Source organism: Halichoeres trimaculatus, unplaced genomic scaffold, assembly GCF_033239565.1.
Source record: "Halichoeres trimaculatus isolate MK-OKI-2021-1 unplaced genomic scaffold, fHalTri1.1 fHalTri1_scaffold_4, whole genome shotgun sequence".
Classification (NCBI taxonomy): domain Eukaryota; kingdom Metazoa; phylum Chordata; class Actinopteri; order Labriformes; family Labridae; genus Halichoeres; species Halichoeres trimaculatus.
In genome coordinates this window covers 18,948,298-18,967,170 of record NW_027437182.1, presented here as the reverse complement: position 1 = coordinate 18,967,170, position 18,873 = coordinate 18,948,298, and the positions used below count along the sequence as shown (strand labels likewise).

General features: G+C 39.7%; 2 protein-coding genes across 2 annotated transcripts in view; one reads left to right on the top strand and one right to left on the bottom strand.

Moving 5' to 3' along the window:
• Positions 1-14,269, bottom strand: part of acbd6 (acyl-CoA binding domain containing 6) — a 38,665-nt gene extending 24,396 nt beyond the window's left edge. The window contains exons 1-6 of the mRNA XM_074668255.1: positions 13,790-14,269; positions 13,515-13,579; positions 13,203-13,299; positions 10,497-10,573; positions 4,099-4,204; positions 1,579-1,668 (exon numbers count right to left, since the gene is read on the bottom strand). Coding sequence (XP_074524356.1) covers positions 1,579-1,668; positions 4,099-4,204; positions 10,497-10,573; positions 13,203-13,299; positions 13,515-13,579; positions 13,790-14,068 — 714 coding nt within the window. The 5' untranslated portion in view covers positions 14,069-14,269. The remainder of the gene's footprint in view (positions 1-1,578; positions 1,669-4,098; positions 4,205-10,496; positions 10,574-13,202; positions 13,300-13,514; positions 13,580-13,789) is intronic.
• A 1,372-nt stretch (positions 14,270-15,641) lies between these two features.
• Positions 15,642-18,873, top strand: part of xpr1a (xenotropic and polytropic retrovirus receptor 1a) — an 85,294-nt gene continuing 82,062 nt past the window's right edge. Inside the window, exon 1 of the mRNA XM_074668572.1 lies at positions 15,642-16,082. Coding sequence (XP_074524673.1) covers positions 16,014-16,082 — 69 coding nt within the window. The 5' untranslated portion in view covers positions 15,642-16,013. The remainder of the gene's footprint in view (positions 16,083-18,873) is intronic.

Here is an 18,873-nt window from a genome sequence, read left to right as displayed (position 1 = left end):
CAAACAGCCGTACCAGGTGAAGCAAGAAGTTTTAGAGCTCCCCCTAGCAGCTGGCTGCAGTACAGTATTTGCCATAATCCAAAACAAGAATCTGCTCTACTGTGGACAGCACTGACCTGAGGGATCTATATGGTTTTATTTGTAAGTCAGAGTGTGTTTTGGTTAATCGTAGGTGTGTGTGTGGTCAGCCTGGCAGCATCAAAAGCAAGATCACTTAGGTCCATCAAGGCAGCAGTTTGGCTTTACATTACACAATGAAAGGGGCATAGGGTCCATGACAACAAACAGTAAGTTGTGAACCACAGCGAAAGAGAGGAAAAGTTTGGGAGTGAGCAGGAACGAAGGAACCATGGTCTTTACTATTTAAAGTTTGGACTTTGGGAAGTTTCCAAGTTTGGTGACCAAAAAGCCAGAAGTAGAAGAACTTCAGTCACAGAAGAAAAAGACAGAGACATTAAGCACTACAAATTATCAGCATTTGAGGTATCGTAGTTAGCAGCACTGGGCATAGCCATGGTGGGAAAAATCCCACTGATGAAACAACAGGACATCACAAAGGTAATTTGTTTAAAATATGAAGACTCATTGTTCTAACCACATCAAGGTGAGCATAATTAGAAGCCAATATTTGTAATAAGTGAACTACTAAAGAAGAGTTGTCAGAGAACTACTAAAAACTACTAAAAGTCACAAACAGTGATTTTTGAAAGCAGCAGTTCACAGTGTGCGATAATGATTTTTTTTAGGGATGTACAATATTGGATTTTTGCCGATATCCGATATGCCGATATATTGAAACCCCTTTTGGCCGATACCGATAATCACAGGTTTGTTCGTTTTTTTCACTGTAAAGAAAGCTAAGTCTATCCTGTACTGGAATTTATATGTTACTCTTATTGTGACGGTCTTATTTGTTTAAGAAACACACATAAAACAAGACAAAAAACATTTGATTTTACCATAAATAAGATATGTATTATTTTTTCAAACTCAAGACATTCAGTATTGAAATCCAGAAAAATAATTTCTTTAGATCACATGAACTTTAAATATACAATGCATTTTTAAACATAACCAAGTTGCATTTGATTATTTTAGAGCTACTGTAACAACCTGGTGACAGACACAGAGCTCTGCAGTGCAAATAAATGAAGTGCTACATTTTATTTAAGGAGCTTATTTTTCAGATGGAAAATAATAATAACCCTAACTGAATAGCACCTTATCAGCTGTGCCTATCGGCAGAAATTTTCATATCTGCCGATACCTATAAACGAGTTTTTAAGCTTTTATCAGCCGATACCAATATTGTGCCGATAATATTGTGCATCCCTAATTTTATTTTTTTTGGTGTCCAGCTAACTTTAATATGTTTAAAGTTTTCAGGCTCTAAATAAATTTTAGCCCTCCTCTTCAATTAACAGGTGAGTTGCCTGAAGCCTTTTTTTGGACCAGACTGTGAGCAAGTTTGATTTTGAGGTAAAAAAAAACCCAAAACAGTTCTTTAGCAAAGAACCAAACAGAGATTCTTAATCATCTCAAAAAAAGAGACAGGTTGTAGAGAAAGATGCTGCTCACCTGACTGTTGATTTCTGCTTTATGCTGCAGTAATACAGACACCAGCTCTTTGTGTCCTCTGTCACAGGCCCAGTGCAGGAGAGCCCGGCCCTGTGAGCACACACAAAAATATCATTAGCATGCATCAAACTTTAAGAGGCATGTGCAAGAACTTTGACACATGCTCTTCAAACCGAGACTTCAGACTTTAGATTTGTTTTCAGACAAAAGAGATGTTTAAGAGCTTTTGCATCACAGTGATAACAAACTGGAAGGATAAAGAGAAGTGACTGTGTGTGTGTGTGTGTGTGTGTGTGTGTGTGTGTGTGTGTGTGTGTGTGTGTGTGTGTGTGTGTGTGTGTGTGTGTGTGTGTGTGTGTGTGTGTGTGTGTGTGTGTGTGTGTGTGTGTGTGTGTGTGCGCGCGCGTGTGCAAAAGAAGAGCATCAAGGTGGTCTGAGCACAGACATAAAGCTCATGGACAGATCACAGTGCAATCAAGCTGCACCCACAGCTTGATTGATGGGATTCCCTGCATAAAACAAAGAGCAGCCCCCAGATCAGCAACCCTTTACTCTATCTCACATAAACACATACACAAGCTCACACACTCACTAACACAAACACACCCTCCTCAGGTCCAAGATCCTTGTTCTAATAAAACCACAGGAGCTCATTTTTCAGTGAGGCCAATTAGGTAAAGCAAACTCTCCAAGTCTAATTCTGTTGCTTAAATCATATTGATCACCATGGCTGCATGTTAAAATGGAGACTTATGTGCTGGGCCTGAATACAAATAAGTTGGCATCTCCTTCTTTCCCTTTCTTTGCTTTTTCCTTTTCTTTTTCTTTCTTTCTTTCTTTCTTTCTTTCTTTCTTTCTTTCCAGGTGTGCTTAAGTTAAATCTCAACACATTTTTTCTGAAAAGACTTTTTAATTTTACACAAGAAAATGTACACGTAAGCCAAATTAAAGCTTCAGGGATAAATAAAACATATTATGTCAAACAGCTGTACATTATATGCAGGACTGAAGTTCAGACCACAACTTAACTGATGAGGAGAGCATCATTTCTGTTCATTTTAGGATGAGGAAAACCACTTGATCTCTGAAGACTGCTTCATCTAAAGATTTTTAGTTACTAGGAAAGGAAAATCTCTAATCAGATAAACCGATGGAACTATGTGAAAACCATGCTCTGTAAAATTATACAAACAATGTCTGCATGTCAAAATAAGGCTGATAACTTGATATCAATAGCTATTAAATGCAAAATATTGATGATCAGTATCATCAGCAATAATTAAAGTAATCATATTTAAAACATGACGAGTACAGAACTCAGAGATGTTAGTAACATTAAAATAAAGCGTATACTGTTTACTTTGAGTTATTGTGGACAGTATTTTACAGTTATACTGTTTAATATCAAACAACATGTCAGTATTTCTATCTAATTCAATTAAATAAAATGCTAATCTCGCTTTTGAGCTGTTTAAAACTGATCAAACTGTGTACATGAAATAGAACTGACATTGTCATTGTCCTTCTGCTTTGACCTAATAATGTTTTTGTGTAGTTTGTCTTTCCAAAAGTTTTGTAGTACAGTCAGACACATCCTGTAAAGATCCTAGTATCTTTTTTTATTGGACTTCATCCTTGATAGCTTTATGTTGGATAAATGTTTCATTATTTCTTTGGATTTTTTTGTGTCTCTTTCTGTTTCTTTGTAACTTGAATATGATTGTGATGACTGTACTCTTCTAATTATCGTTTGCTATCTGTATCTGGGAAAGTGGTTCCTAAAGGTACTGAGGCCTAGAAGCAAACACTGGCAGAGTTGATTTGGCTAAACGACTGAATAAGGTCATTTTTTATCTTTGTTTATACTTTCATTACTACCCTACAGTAATATAGTGTCGTCTTTCTCTCTGAGCAGGTCAGGCTTCATGCTGATGTGGAACTTTACCACTGCCCTCTGCTGTTGAGCCAGCTTCACTGCAGGTGAGAAAACAATGGCAGCAAACAGACAAAGCTTTCTCTGCCGAGGTCCCTCCGCCATCTGGCCTTTGGCTGGGAACTCTCCAGCCGCCTGCCTACTTATCTGCAGAGCGGCTGTGATGAAAGAGAGGCAGAGAGCGAGCCATTTGGCCGGGATGGTAATGAATCCAGGGCAGATGAATGGATTTGGGGGTCAATCTGAAAAACACATCCTGATGGTAATAGTCATTCACACAATATACACATCCCAGCCTGAGGAGTGGTTCCCAGGTGTCTGCAGCTTCAGCTCATTGAAACCATTATGTAATGAGTGCAGAAAGAGAGGCATGAACCGTCCCCCAGTGACCTGTATTTTCAATGATACTCCACTGATCATTTTCACCTGACCTTTGCATACAGAGGGTCAGATCACACCACGCAAACCATGCAGCTGGTACAGACTATTTCCTGGTTACAATACACTTTCTCCTTCTTCTTCCGAGGGTTTTGGATTTTTGTAATTAGTTCAGTTGTATCAGTACAGAGTGTCTCAGTTTTTGTTACCTCTTCATCTTTAGCGTTGACGTCCACCGTCTGGGAACTGATAGCCTTACTGATGTGGTCGATGTTGTTTTCTCTGCAGTAGTCAAAGATGTTCTTATCTTCTTCCCTGAAAAACAAAAAAAGACACTTTCAACAAACATCCATGCCTCATACGGTTTGGGGCTAGCCCAACAAAACAAACTGTTACACACTTTGCTGCACATGACTCTATCACAGCCTGGTTTTCCTCCACTGGACCACTTTTGGTAGGCACTGACCTCTGCAGGTCAGGGCCGGCCCACAAGAGCTGCAGATTTGGAGATGCTCAGATCCAGTTATTTATCAATCATAGTTTGGTCCTTCTCAAAATCCAAGTCCTCAAACTTCCCCATTTTTCCATACACCAAGTTCAAGAACAAAATGCTGCTCACCTGCTACCCAGCATAACCCATTCCTTGACAAGAGACATTATTAAGAGATAACCAATGTTATGCACCATTACCTGTCAACCTATTGTGTTTTTTTTTTGCATACATCAAATGAGCAATTATGCATATATTTCAAACATATTGGCCTAACTGTCAAAATTACCTAATTCACCCAAACAGCCTGGGCAATTAAAGTGGTAATTGGGCTGAAGTATTTCTAGGTACTATCTTCAGTCATCAATTCAACCTCTGGACAACACAGAGTATTTTGATACATATAAAATTGGTGCCATATCCATTATAATTATCGTTTGCTGTCGCACTTCAAGGATATTTTTGGCCTGAATATAATAAATGCAATTAACTTTGTGAATTAAGGCTTGAAGACGAAACAGACAGCAGGGGAAGATGATGCGCAATTCTTGGTGCTATAAGTAGCCGCACTCCATTCTTAGTGAATTTTCCTCTCAGCATCCTGATTGCTTCAAATGTTTAAAAAACCTAACTGTGCAAATTTATTTTGAAGGGTTTTTTTACTCCTCTGTTTTATGAGTTAATGTGTACTTTTCAAATGTGGTGCGGTATAATTACTGAAACATATATTGTAAAGCTGTGGGGAACACAAAAATGGTCCACTTATTCATACAGACATATTTCTCCCTAAGGAACATACATCTGAATAACTTCTGCGAGGTTATAGTAATATTCAAAACAGTATGCTCTCTAAATCACTAATATGTCCATTTAAATAGTTCATGTTAAATAGGGGAAAGATAAAGTGTATTTATTGAAAAAATAACACTGCAACTCTCCCTGTCTCATACACAAGCAGGAGTCACACGTGCCACATCCCTGGAGAGCACTGACACACAGCGGCACCATCCCACTTCTGATCGTATCTCTGTCTCTAATCACCTCCTGGCACTGGGGACAGGAGTGAGTGCTGTGGGGGCAGCAGGCTGGTGGTAACAGAGGGATGTTGGGTGAAGGGGAGAGAAGGGGTGAAATCTCATTTAGAGCTTTACGCCTTCCCCTCCCTCTTACCCATGCTGGCCATTCACATTAATTGAATTTTGTGCTCTATTGTCTGACTGAATCCGGCAAACCCCTGGCTTTACCACTCCCACGCAGTACCTCAGTCATTCCCAAGGCCAACCCCCAACGGGTCTCCGTCTCCAATGTCTAATCATTTTGGCACATTGGGACTCAGGAGACCTTCAGAACAAGCCTGGCTTCAGACACGCACAGGAGACACCATGGGGTGTTGCCTGCACTAGTTTGAGTAGTTTGAGTTTGTGTCTTTCACACAGTCGCAATACTAAGAGGTTTGGTAACCTAACACATCCAGCCAACTAGAAGCAAGAAGTACAGATGACTTGTTGAAAAAAGACTAAGGTAATGTTTTGCCTGGAATAAAAACATTTCAACTCAACAGTGGTGTCATGATTTACAAAAAATAGGGCTGTCAGTCTAAATGTGATAATAGCAATGCATTTAAGTTCTGAAATCAAAACCTTTTTTTTCATTACATGCTATCTTTTGGCAAACTGTATTTAAGCTGGCATGGTGGAAAAAGGTGATATCACAGTGGTTTTAAATGACATATCTTACTCAAAAATACAAAACAAAACAAACAACTACCACACAGCTCAGTTGAGTCAAAAGCAATATGCACTTTGTGCCAAACAGATATTAGTATGAGTATTCTAGTATAAGCTACCAGCTACGAACCAAATGTACAGGAGCACATCATCAAACTAGCTGAGCAATATTTTGGAGTCTGTAAAACATCACAGGATGGCACCAAATGAAGACATTATGATGAATTATTAGATCACACTGGTGCATACGGATGGTACCTTTCACATTTGAAACAATACGGTGCCAATGCCCCGGTACCGTAACTGGCAATCACTATCAGTACTCAACAGTACCAATTTTCGGTATTTTTGGGTGTTTATGTGGTGATTAACATGAATTTGTTTAATTATAAAATCTAAAAAAAAAAATTCAATTTAACATGTTTATTTTTCAATATGTAAACTTACAATACTGTGTTCCTGTTGCCTATTCTTCCACTCCGTCTCAGTGGCGAGGATGCATTTAAGTACCAAAATATGGTTCTGTTTGATATCATGTGAATGGGTACTCGGTACTGCAGACAGATTTGGGTGGTACCTGTAAAAGTACTTAATTTGGTACCCACCTCTACTGATGTGGTATTGGTTTCAATAATAAATAAAAAGAGTGAAAATCATGATGTTTGTTTCACGCCATCATTTGATTCCATCATGACACTGAATGCAATTGATTTATATTTTTTGACATGGTCTTAAAAAGTGCTTAGAAATGTTCCTTTGCTGTCGTGTGGTGTGTTTGTAAACATCAGTTATAAGTATGTAGAACCAACAACTTACATTTTTTTCTAAATCAGGAATAAAAAGTTTAACAATAGCAGAGTAGCACTGAATTTTGATGGTAAATTCATCCATAAATGATGTCGCGACAACAAATTAAATTCCAGAGGGAAGTAACTGGAATTTTTCTCACAACACATGGCTTTTAGTTGGTAATCCATAGCTATTTTCAAGGCAATTATTTACATACAAGATGATAAATCAAGAAATGTCAGTTTAAGGCTTTTGACTGAATTGTTGAGTTTAGGATCTCAGTCATTGCTGCACCTAAATTATAAAAACAAGTGTACATTATGTATGGGCTCCTAAAGCCCTTTGCTTAACAATGTGATAAAAATGTTCTCAAATACTCAAAAATCCCACCAAAGGACAGCTGATTTATGGTTGTTTATGAACTAACATCAAACCAAATGTTTTTCTTAGGGTGCTAATAAGTGTAGGTAAAATGAAGAGAAGCTCTGATGTGTCCCACTGCCCCCAGCTCTCCCTTTCACCTGATCAACTACAACCAAAAACTTTCTCTACTGGAGAAAAAACTCACAACCAACTGTTTTCATTGTTAGCAAACAGCAGACAAGAACAAAGTTTTGTTTGCAGTTTGTTCTTTAATGAACCTCTGTACTTGCCTTTCTTCAGCTTTTCATCAACATGCCGCTCTGCCAATTCTCTGGTTCCTCCCCTCCCTCTTCCCCGCCACCTCATCAGCCGATGATGAATTATGAATAACTCATTACACTTTTATCGCTGCTGGGTTATGTATGAGCACATTCATTTACATACTCCTGATTACCAGCGCTATGTTTATTCATGAGTCCCACACCGGGACACACCCACTTTCTTGTCTGATGGCCATGGTGACCCCGAGTGTCCCTGATGTGTGGCCACCATCCGTCTCCTCGGCAACTAATCAATAGGCCAACTCATCAGTCTTTCGTCGATGGTTAGACGGGGCTGACCTGACTAGTGCATGGAATCTCTCATACAGCATGTGCACAGATCTAAGTATAGTATAAGTTTCTCAAATATGTACAACAGCTAAGAGTTGACATACCCATGCACAAACACCTGTTTATAGTTCGTAACACCATAAGATGCACACACACACACACACACACACACACACACACACACACACACACACACACACACACACACACACACACACACACACACACACACACACACACACACACACACACACACTCAAGCTGTAAACAAACAAATGATTAATGTGGCTCCTACAAACGACGTGACATCAACAGCACCGCAATGCATGCTGGGAAGGTCACAGGCTACTCAGTCATCACAACAGCTGGGGTTCCATGGCTTTTTGTGTGTGTGTGTAAATATGTGTGTGAGGGTGTTATGTGCTCGCATGTGTGCGTATTGTCCGGTGTAGCTGCAGATATGTCCTTCATCCATCAGGCTAAACTGGCCACAGGAACACTCATCTACCTGGCCTGAGCTTCACCCTGATCAACAAAACCACCACACCATCTCTCTCTCTCTTACACACACGCACACACACACACACACACACACACACACACACACACACACACACACACACACACACACACACACACACAATCCGTCATCACATCCCCTATAGGATCTTGGTTGACGCCTTCCAGCATGACTTGGCTCCACGGAAGCAGGAGAAACAATGAAAACTTAAGTAGCTCCAGCTCCAGCAAAGAGTCCAGAAAACGAAACCTGCAAAGTGTTTTTCAGAACTCTCTTTCAGAGTGAGAAGAGGATTACAAATGTAGCATTCAGAGCCTCTTCAATCACACACTGATCAGCTCACTAGTCCAGGAATATTGCTAATCAGTCCTGCTTTTGTCAATACACTACACAGACACATACACACAAACACACAGAGGCTGAGACGAGTGGTGAGCAATGCAATTAACTCTGTCAGGTTAACAGGTGCTTGGATGTTTAATATGGAGAGTGTGTATGAGTTTGTGTGTGTGTGTGTGGAAAAGACAAAATTGAAATGCAGCAGAGCAGTGAGTGTGACAGTTCCGGCAGTTTATGCATGAATTCAGATGCAATATTGTCAACGTATAGCAGCAAGTGTATGTTTACGTGTGCAAAGGCGTGTGTGCCGTGCCGTGTTAATGACCTCTTCCTAGCCGGCTTCCCTTGAGATTTCACTGTTACTGGATATCACCAAGGGGAGCAGAGCATAGTTCTGGGAAAGCTTCTGTACCTGCCTCCCTCTGCTGTACCTGGCATGTCTTCATCGCCCTCTCTTCCCAAAAGTGCCCACCGAATCGTAACGTAATTAAAAAGGGGAAACTCTGGCCGGCTCTTCTTTAGACTGTGCATACTAATCACATGCAGCCATTTAGAGGAAAGACCTGCAGGATTCACTTGTCTCATTTTCATCTCCAAAAGAGCTCCTTTTTCATTGAGATGAAGATGAGGTTTTCAAGCTTGAGTAAGTCTACCAGACAGAAGTAAATGGAGAATATTTTTCATTAACATAAATCAGAAGTGTGTGACTTCTCTGGGCCTCAACTGCAGCTGTGGTCTGTGGGGCATAATCAGACACAACATCAAGATCAGTGGTTAACAACTTCTGAATGAGACCAGGTTGACCTTAGGATTCAAGGTGTTAACATACAACTGGAAGAAAAAGCTTAGTCTGTTCTAGCACTGTTGCAAAAATTGAGATTAATTAAAGAAGGGTAACTTTGATCTAGTAAAAGAAAAAAAACAAATATAACCAACATCACAAGAAATTTATGAAGGAGTGTTTGTGAAATATAAGACCTCATAAAAATTAACTCATATTCCGGTGTTCCCCAAGGTTGGCTACTCAGACTTCTATTATTTTACCACATCAATTCTTTAGAAAACACAATTTTATCTTATATTTTTGATAAATTGTGTCTCTTACAGCTGATGAGATTTCTTTTAAATAATTTTCCAGCTGGAAAAACTATGAAATCCTTTAAAGCTCAGGGGCAGATGGTGGTGAGCAGACAAGTCGCATGACTGACTTCTATTTCTTCCTTCATTTATTTCATTGCGACAGCGATGCACTGTTATACAATCATTTTAGAAGCAATATAAAAGTTAAAATCACTGATAAAAAAAGGAAGTGTGTGAATTTGTGATGAACCTTGTTGAACACAGAGACTCCCCAATAAAACTCTAACTTTTGGTCTTTTTAAGAAGTTCAGACACCATTAGTAGCTCATCTGAGATCACGGTGTTTAGATAGCAAAGATGAAGCAAGAGAATCAGAGTGTTATCGTGGAGAGTGTTCTAAATTTTATAGCTATACCTATTAAGATCAACTCTTCACCACCTGAAAAATATATCTCAGAAGGTTTCTGTCACTTCAGACTTCAAAATTACAACTTATTCAAAATGCATCTGCACAGTTGTTCACCAGATTTAAAAATGTAAAAAGACACCTGTTCTCAGTTCCCTTCCCTGGCTCCTAATCAAATCCTGGATTGATTTTAAAATTCTCTTTCTTGTGTAGAAAGCACTGAACAGCTTTGCACCTCAGCATGTCTGAGCATGAATCAGTGTTACTTTCTATTGTAAATACCTGATCATCTCCTCCTGGTACAGAGAGCTCACTGCTGCTCCTCCAAAGCCTGTTCTTCTTTCTGCTCCTCGTCTTTCCTGCCAAAACACAAGAGAGCCAAAACATGAAAGAACAATAACAACAACCTCATACATAGGTAAAGAAAAAAAGGGACAGTTTCAACAGTGATGGTTGTCTCTGTTAATAAAACTGTGTCTTATCCAATGATACTAAGTGCCAAACACAAACCTCTTTAAGGTTGACTTCACTCTACAGCATGTGTTGCTATCCAGTGGTACTGATGTTATTGTTCTGTGTGCTCAGTGCAATACAAAGAGATGGGTGCACCTATTCACCACGAGAGGCTCGGCCTATAGCTTTTCACCTATAGCACTGGAAGCTGCTACATGACCTAGAGAGTTAAAACTGTGTTTTAAAAAAGTCTCTAGTGGTTTAGATATGACCTCACAGGTAATAAATGCCCTGAAATATACACGAGAGTAATAAAAAGCATATAGTAGCAACATTTAGAACTCCTGTTAAATCTTCTGTTTTTCATGGAAATTCATTTTACATTCAGCTCAGCAGAAACTTTATTACGCTGCCTGTTCTTCGATGACCAACCTCGACTCACAAAAGAACCCACACAAATCTGATTTTAGAAAATAGCCAGTGTGTGTGAGTGTGTGTGCGGAGGGGCGGCCTGACAAGCAAACCAAAACAACTGTGCGTGCACTTTTGGGGACAACCTAATTCATTTCAGAAACTCAGAATATTCGCTGATGCACTGGCCCTGCCTCCTCTGCAGTATAATGTAATATAGAGCCAGTGTCTGCTCCACAATTGAGGCAGGAACAGAGGTCAAATTCTGCCTATTATCCTCTCCCATGCTTTTCTGTCTATACACTTCTACTTACACCATTTTACTGTGCCTCTGAAAGAATAGCCACTGCCATGCTATGGTGCTTTGTTAACACTAATACAATCAGCTTCTTTTTTGGCGGGGTGGGGGTCCATTTATGCGCTTCCTGGCCTCTCTCTCTAGCATTGTGCAACTGAGGGGGCAGAGTCAGCGAGTATTGCCAAGGAGAAAAGAATGTGTCAGTGTTGGACCTGTGGTTGACAGTGACGCTATTAAAGAGACATAAATATGGACGGCAAAGAAAGACAAAATGAGTAATGGACAAGGGAAAGGGTTAAAGAAGAAAAGGGCTCAGGAGAGATTAAAAGAGAGGAAGCAGGTGGTATAGAGAAGGGGAACAAAACTGAAAGAGGGGAAACAGCATTACTGAAGAGTTAAAGGGTAAAGGAGGAAAAGCAAGAGCCGAAAACATAAGTGAGCACCCAAGTACTACAGTACAGTAGGTCACAATTGACTGTATAGAGGAAAAACAATTCTTTTTAAGGCAACACATTCTGGACAGAAATCTAAGTTGTGGTTGCTACCACTGAAAGCAACCACAGAAATCAGGTCATTTGATTCTGTATATAAAAGCTACAAAATATATATTTAAAAAAAAAAGATGATTTGGCCACAAAGCAACAAAATTATTTTGTAAAATTGTGTTTCTTGTGAAATCCTCCATGTGTAGCTGAATAGATTTAAATGACAACATAATAAAGCAACATATTATAAACTTCATGTTGCTATAATTTTCCCTGCTAAGATTCTTCTTTCTGTTTATGCATTTTCCGTAAGGTCTGTGCCACTGTTACATGTTGACTGTAATCTCTTTATCTATATATACCCTGAAGATGTTTTGATGTGAACTATTCCAATGACACGTTCGTAAAATTATTCCAATATTAATACACTCTACAAGTGAACAGACAGAACAAATTTGTTGTTGTAACTGACTGCTGCTGCCCCCAAGGACGGCCTGTCCATGACAACACAACTCTCCAGGCATGATCTTTTCACATGACAAGACAGCTCTTAAAGATGGAAACAGTCTCTCTTTAGTCACGATACACACAGGCACAGAGCATACTTTGACAGTTGTCTTGCATTATTCATATCCTAAAATGTCAGCTATTGAGGAAGACGACATAATCTTCTCATGTATTTTTCATGCAACATGTACAGAATAAAGAGCCACAAAAGAGGGCATGGGGTAGAATGACACGGTGATACTGACCCCTAGTGGTTATAAAAGTGAACTGCACCATAAGAGAGAATGATCAAATGATGCTGTTATTTTTATCTTACCAAAGAGCCAAGCTTTGATGCTTCCCTGTGTTCTTATATCGTTTTATATTTTTAGCTTGCTTTTAAAGAGCAGTAGTTGAAACTTTCAAGCAATTACTCAATATTTAGCTTTCAGTTTGGTACCATTACAAGGGTCCATTTCTGTCCTTTGATGAGACACATCAGACCAGGTAAATCTTTAGATTACCAAGTCTTCAGTTCACTTTTATCGGTTACTGAAGAGTGTGCTATTAAACCCTGTTCCTGATTTCTTACAAGGGAAGTCATAAGAGATCAGAATCAGAATCATGAATACTTTATTGATCCCAGAGGGAAAATTACATTTCAGTTTCAGTTTCAGGAAGTCATTCCTGATATGATTTTTTTGGTTCAATTAATCTTTTTACTGCCTCAATCAAAATGTGTTATTGTACAAAATGTTAGAACATTGTACTGATGAGTATACTATGTGTTGTGGTATATAATAAAATTGTGCTTTGGGGGATTGGTGATCATTTTTAACAAAATGTCTTCATTACCTTTGTGCAGCCCTCAGGGTCTAACACATTGACACAGGAAATGTACTCCTGCATTGCTTGTTCTGCGTCCATGTCTCCAAGCTGCTTCCATGCTTGCCTGTAATGATAGAATAGAATATGATACAACTGTCATCAAAACCTACGGCTGTATACTTAAGGTGTGCCTTTATCTGTGTTGTGTTAATTCCCTCTTTTATCTCACTTACAGACTAATTTGCACTAAGCATCATTCAGAGGATAACCAATGACAAATTCATTTGTGCATTTAATTCAATAAATGTCCTGAGTGGAATTGTAATCTGCCATACTTACCATTTTCTCTGTCCTTCAAAGTCGAAGAAGCCGGGCTTTTGTGTATTGCACTTCCCTACTTTTGCCTGCAAAAGAGCAAATCCAGATAGTTCAGATTACCCTGTTAAGTCAGCACCCACAAAACAGAACACACACAGTTGTCTGGGCCTATTGAATCTGTCAAACTCTAATGCTGAGGAATGTTGGGGATTCGGTGCTTATACTTTTAACATAGAGCCAGTATATGATGGAGAAAAATGTCATTCAGAACAAGCACAATCTCATGTCACTGTCACCTGTTTATATCGTGCGTATAGATACAGCAGCTGGTCCCTACTGGCGGTCTGAACCAAATCTCGTACGCGGCCAGCTGCAGAGTCAAACTCCCGCTCCAGCTCCTCTCCCTCCAGCCTGTCCACCATTTCCATACCGCTGCAGTCAAATTTATCCAGGCCTAGATCCGAATCTGAGTCTGAACCTGCTCCACCGAGGGGCTCCCCTGTGTCTGGTCGGGCTGGGTCCGTACCTGAGCCCGTCGCAGTGTCCGGAGAGGACGATGGGGACCCAGAAGCCATTGTTATTGTTGTTTAAAGCGCAAGTGTAATGTCGAGGGCGACGAGTGAGGAAATCCTCAAAACCGGTTCTACACTGACCTCCAATATCAGTCGGAAATTTACGTTTTTACACTGCTGTGACTGCGACTTCGTCTTTTAATCCGTTTTCAGTTCGATTCCGTGACAGTCGGATTTGTTTCTAACGTTGGTCCGTCGCTGGTCCTGTCGAATCAAAGCACCGGGTAAACTTACCGAGAAGAAGAAAGGTTCCGGGTGTGCTGCCGTGCGGTTTCAGTCGTGTTCATTTCAGAAAACTAAAAAACAAATAAACAAAAAAGTGAATATGAAATAAGGTAAATGATAAAACAGAAAAAAAAAAATCAAAACTTGGCGTTTGTCAGGTTTAGTTGTATTTTCAGTTCAATTATAACTCGTAGCTGCTCTTTATATAGTAACCTATTTTGTTAAACGTGTTCACGGGAACCTGGAAAATGCTATCACAAAAGAGTTTTTGGATACCAAAGCATGGTTTAATCTTTCGTAAACTGGAACAAGGTAAGATGATTTTTCAGAGTCGTCAAAATGATCTTATTCATTAATTTTTTGATAGAAACAATCCAGTTTTAACTTCCTAATATAACGTCCAGAATCGGATTTCGAAGTACCCGCACTTCAAAATGTTAAAAAAAGCAGTGTTTTAAACAGCCGGCTTATTTAGCATATGTGGCCAAGTGATTGCTAAGCCGCAGCTTCGTGTTCGTGTGGCTCAGAGTGGAATAGTCAATTGACTCTCCCACTCTGAGTCAAATTTACCACTATACACACACACCACCAGTCTAAACACATGTAAAGTTAACTGCATGAAAAATACTGCAGTTAACATCACATAGCCTACCCAAACATGTCTGAATAAGTTTGCTTTGAGAGCATTTACAGCACGTTGACGAAAAAAATGCACAAGTGCTGTTTGTCCAGCAGATGGTGCTGTTGACATAATGATAAACCACAGGAGCTCGTGTCCATAGACTGTTTACGATCGCTGCTCAATACCAGATACAAGACAAACTGAAACTCAAGACAACGTTGTGTGCCATTTCTCACTCAGCCTGTAGCATGTGCGGTTTGCTAAGGTTAATAGTAATTACTCGACAGAAGCAACAGTTACTTAAACTGTTGCTTCTGTCGTTAACTCTAGGCACCTAAACGGTGGGCAGCGTAATGAGGTCCATTTGAAATGTAAAAGTGGCATTTTCCCCTGTTCTGTGACTCTCCTGTTTCATAGCACAGACAAAGGCTTCTAAAGTGAGATTTAATGCACCATCTTGCTATTCCGTTCAATAAATCGTGATAGTTAGATGTTATGTTAGCTCGTTGGATTATTACAAGATGAAAAGAAGGATATGAAATGTGGCGTTTACACCAAGTTTAAGTGTCATTGCGAACAAACAATTCCAATAAGGAGCTTTACACTTGAGGCTGAAACTTAAACTAATGATAATTTACAGATTTAATGGACTGTGTGAAAGTCAGGGGTGTCCACCACGCCGTTTACTACTTTCCACATGAGGTCCCAACAACGCCTGGTGCTAGCGCGCGCTCTGCTGACGCAGCTACGTCGCTGTGGCTCAATTCGATGGCGGACTGCAATGTCCCCAGACCTGCCCAGGGAGGGACGGAGCAAAGTCACTGAGCCACTCTCACCGGCTCTGTTAATCTACCGTCTGACCTCCTGGAAAGAGAGACCACAGTTGCCGTTGCCGTCCCCTCCCGTGAAGTAGTATGCGGGACGGGCTGTGCACTGACCGGGACGAGCCAGAAGTGGAGTGAAGAGCACCGGAGTGCGCCGGGCTGACGCGCCGCATGTTGAGCCAGCAAGTTCACTGAATAACAAAAGTCGCGTCGACGGGGAAAGGGACAGCCGCTCTTGGATTTAACGAAGGTTTGAGGGGACAATTTTTCCGGCAAGATGAAATTTGCGGAGCATCTTTCGTCCCACATCACTCCGGAGTGGAGGAAACAGTATCTTCAGTATGAGGTGAAGTGAAATTTATATTCTATTTATCATAAACGTCTTGTGGATGTGTGCACAGAGAAAACTCAAATTTATTCCTTTGTGAAGAAGTGGAAATAAGCGTCCTTGTTAACTTTGGCCCATTTATAAACCTTCATAACTTATTTTATTTAGTTTAAGCGTTTTTTTTTTCTGATATCAATAAAGAACGAGGAAGATAAGGGATGTCCTTTTGTTTATGGAGAGGAAATAGACTACGGGCGCTTAGAGCCATTGGGTGCACTCAGTGTTTTTTTATTGCCTTTTGCTGAGTTAACTAAGCCTCAACATGAAACAGGGTGGACAGTTATCTGTAAAATATAACGTAATTAACGCAGGAAAAAAAAAATTGGGTTTTTTTTTCTGTACTGAAACCTCTGCGAAAAAAATGGAAAATTGTCATAAATAATTGATATCACCAGGCTCTTTGTATGTTTTTTTTTAAAGAATTGTATATTTCAGAACATATTTGTAATTGAAATGTTCTTATCTTCTTTTTATTTTTAAGTTGTCTAACCTGTAACTGTGGGGAGGTGTATGTAAGTGGAGGAAATTATTTTCATTGTCAGTTTCATCTGACAGATCCTTAGTTTTGATAAAACCTTTTTTTATTTTTTATTTTTTTTTTAAATTGCAACAATCCATATAAGCCCCCCCCCCCAAAAAAAAAATTAGCACATCTTGTAAAACTGAAGTTATTTACCCCCATTTATTTTTTTGATGAGATAAAATCTGTATTCCTAGTGTTGGACATATAAAATTGATTTAGGATAATTAATATCTTGGACAGTAAATGGGAATGTCTGTCTCCAGAAGCCAGCCTTCAATACTTTATATAACAGGGTATATCCGGTCCAGTCTCTGATGTCTGTGGACTTAAAATAAGAACGTCTGTGTGCAAACATGGTCTTTGTTGGCTGGTGTACAGTGCTTGAGGAGTATTTTAGTTTCACACCCCACTTCTTTGCCTAGCTGGCTCTACATTAAGAGCTATAGTGCAGATATGCAGTGACAGGACAGGCTGCTGGGTTCCATTTAGCTCTATGAATTATAGACAAAGACTGTTCTCTTCAACATCAGCAGCCCATATCCAGACTCAACAGAAGCTCATTGCACTGGTTTTATTTTGGAAACATGCCCTGAATGTGAACAAGTTGCATAATTGCTACAGCAGACATTTGGATCTGTCTAGGCTCTCAGGAGTGATAGGCGGTCATCATTATGTCATAAAAACATCTTCAGGAAACAAAACTGAAGTGGAGGAAATAAAGAGATCTCAGATATATGGTTAAAAACTGGAAAAAGGACCACTGCTTTGAAGATGTTAATTGAGAATTGAGGATTATAAAAGATGCTCAGCCTTTGTGGGGTCTTTGTATGAACAGACTGACACACAGTCAGCACAGGGACAGATGCATGGACATACCAGCCATTTTACACCTCCAGTATTCAGCGTCGCTCCCACTGACCTGAGATGGATGGTGATAGATTTTCTCCGTCACTTGCCTTCAGTGTTTCTGTGGGGGAAAATAATCCTGAATTGACTTAGAAATTTAAATTTTACATTATTTTGTCAAGTTTTTTACTTAATAACATAATTTGATACAATTATAGTTATATCGGAAGCTCATGAGAAAAAGCCATCGCAATTTGGTTTATGAACCAAACATAATCTTTGCAATTAATATCTCTTCAAAGTGGCAGTTAAATCCAGTTTGACTTTTCCCATCGAAGCTTTACACTTTCATTTCTAAAAGACTTCATTTAAGAAGCTTAACAATAAATCTGGTCACAGCTTGATTCACTGAATGCTGACATGTGCTACATATAGAGCAATTTTTTTTTCCTTTTTGTAACCATCCCAAAATCCAAGGTATTCTCCAGAACATGTGTAGCTTTTGTTAAATTATGCAGATAAAGGTCAGACTTCTCCTCATACAGTTTGTACTCCTCCTCAAACCTGAATTATATATTGGCTTTGCAGCAGGAAGGGGTTTGTGTGTATTTATGCCACTGCGGCTGTCTTCAGTCTTTGTCTGACCTCTATAAACATCATCACCCCATGAATGGGTGTGACACAGAGGGAGGGAGCCCTTACCTGCAGATGATGGAGATCACATTTAACAATTTTACCAGAATCAGGGGAAATGTACATAGTAGTTATGCATTGAGGTCAGTTGATTTCAGAGAAGTGAGTCACTAAAATAAGACAGATTTAAGGAGAATGTATTTTAATGTTTAGCTGAAAGATGCAAAGCTTTGATACCCAGCTGCAACATAAGCAACACTAGACCATTTACAGCCAAAACAGCACAAGCGTCTTTCTAAACAAGTGTGGGGGGGACCACTGGCCAACACCATGCTGTGCTGTTACAGTAAATAAATGTAAATAACTGATAAAAAAAATCCAAAGACAAATTATTCCATTGACACGTCTTCTTGTACACCACACACGAAATGACAATTCCACACGAACCATATCTGTACAATACGACAGCTGCCCACATCCTAACTGACTGTGTTTGAAGTGACAGTGTTGCCTTTGTGTGCCAGCTGGATTAATTAACCTACTGCCCGCTTTTCACTCTCTTTTTTCAGAGTGTGCTATTGTGTGGTAAACTGTGTGCTGTCTATTTAGATTGGTCAGCCCGTTTCTATGCAGATGAGAAGGATGCGGCAAAGTGGCTTATCCAGCAAACACGGGCTTCAGTAAGCGAGGCACTTCATTTGACCATGAACGAATTGACAAGGCGATTGAGTGATAGACTAATTAGGT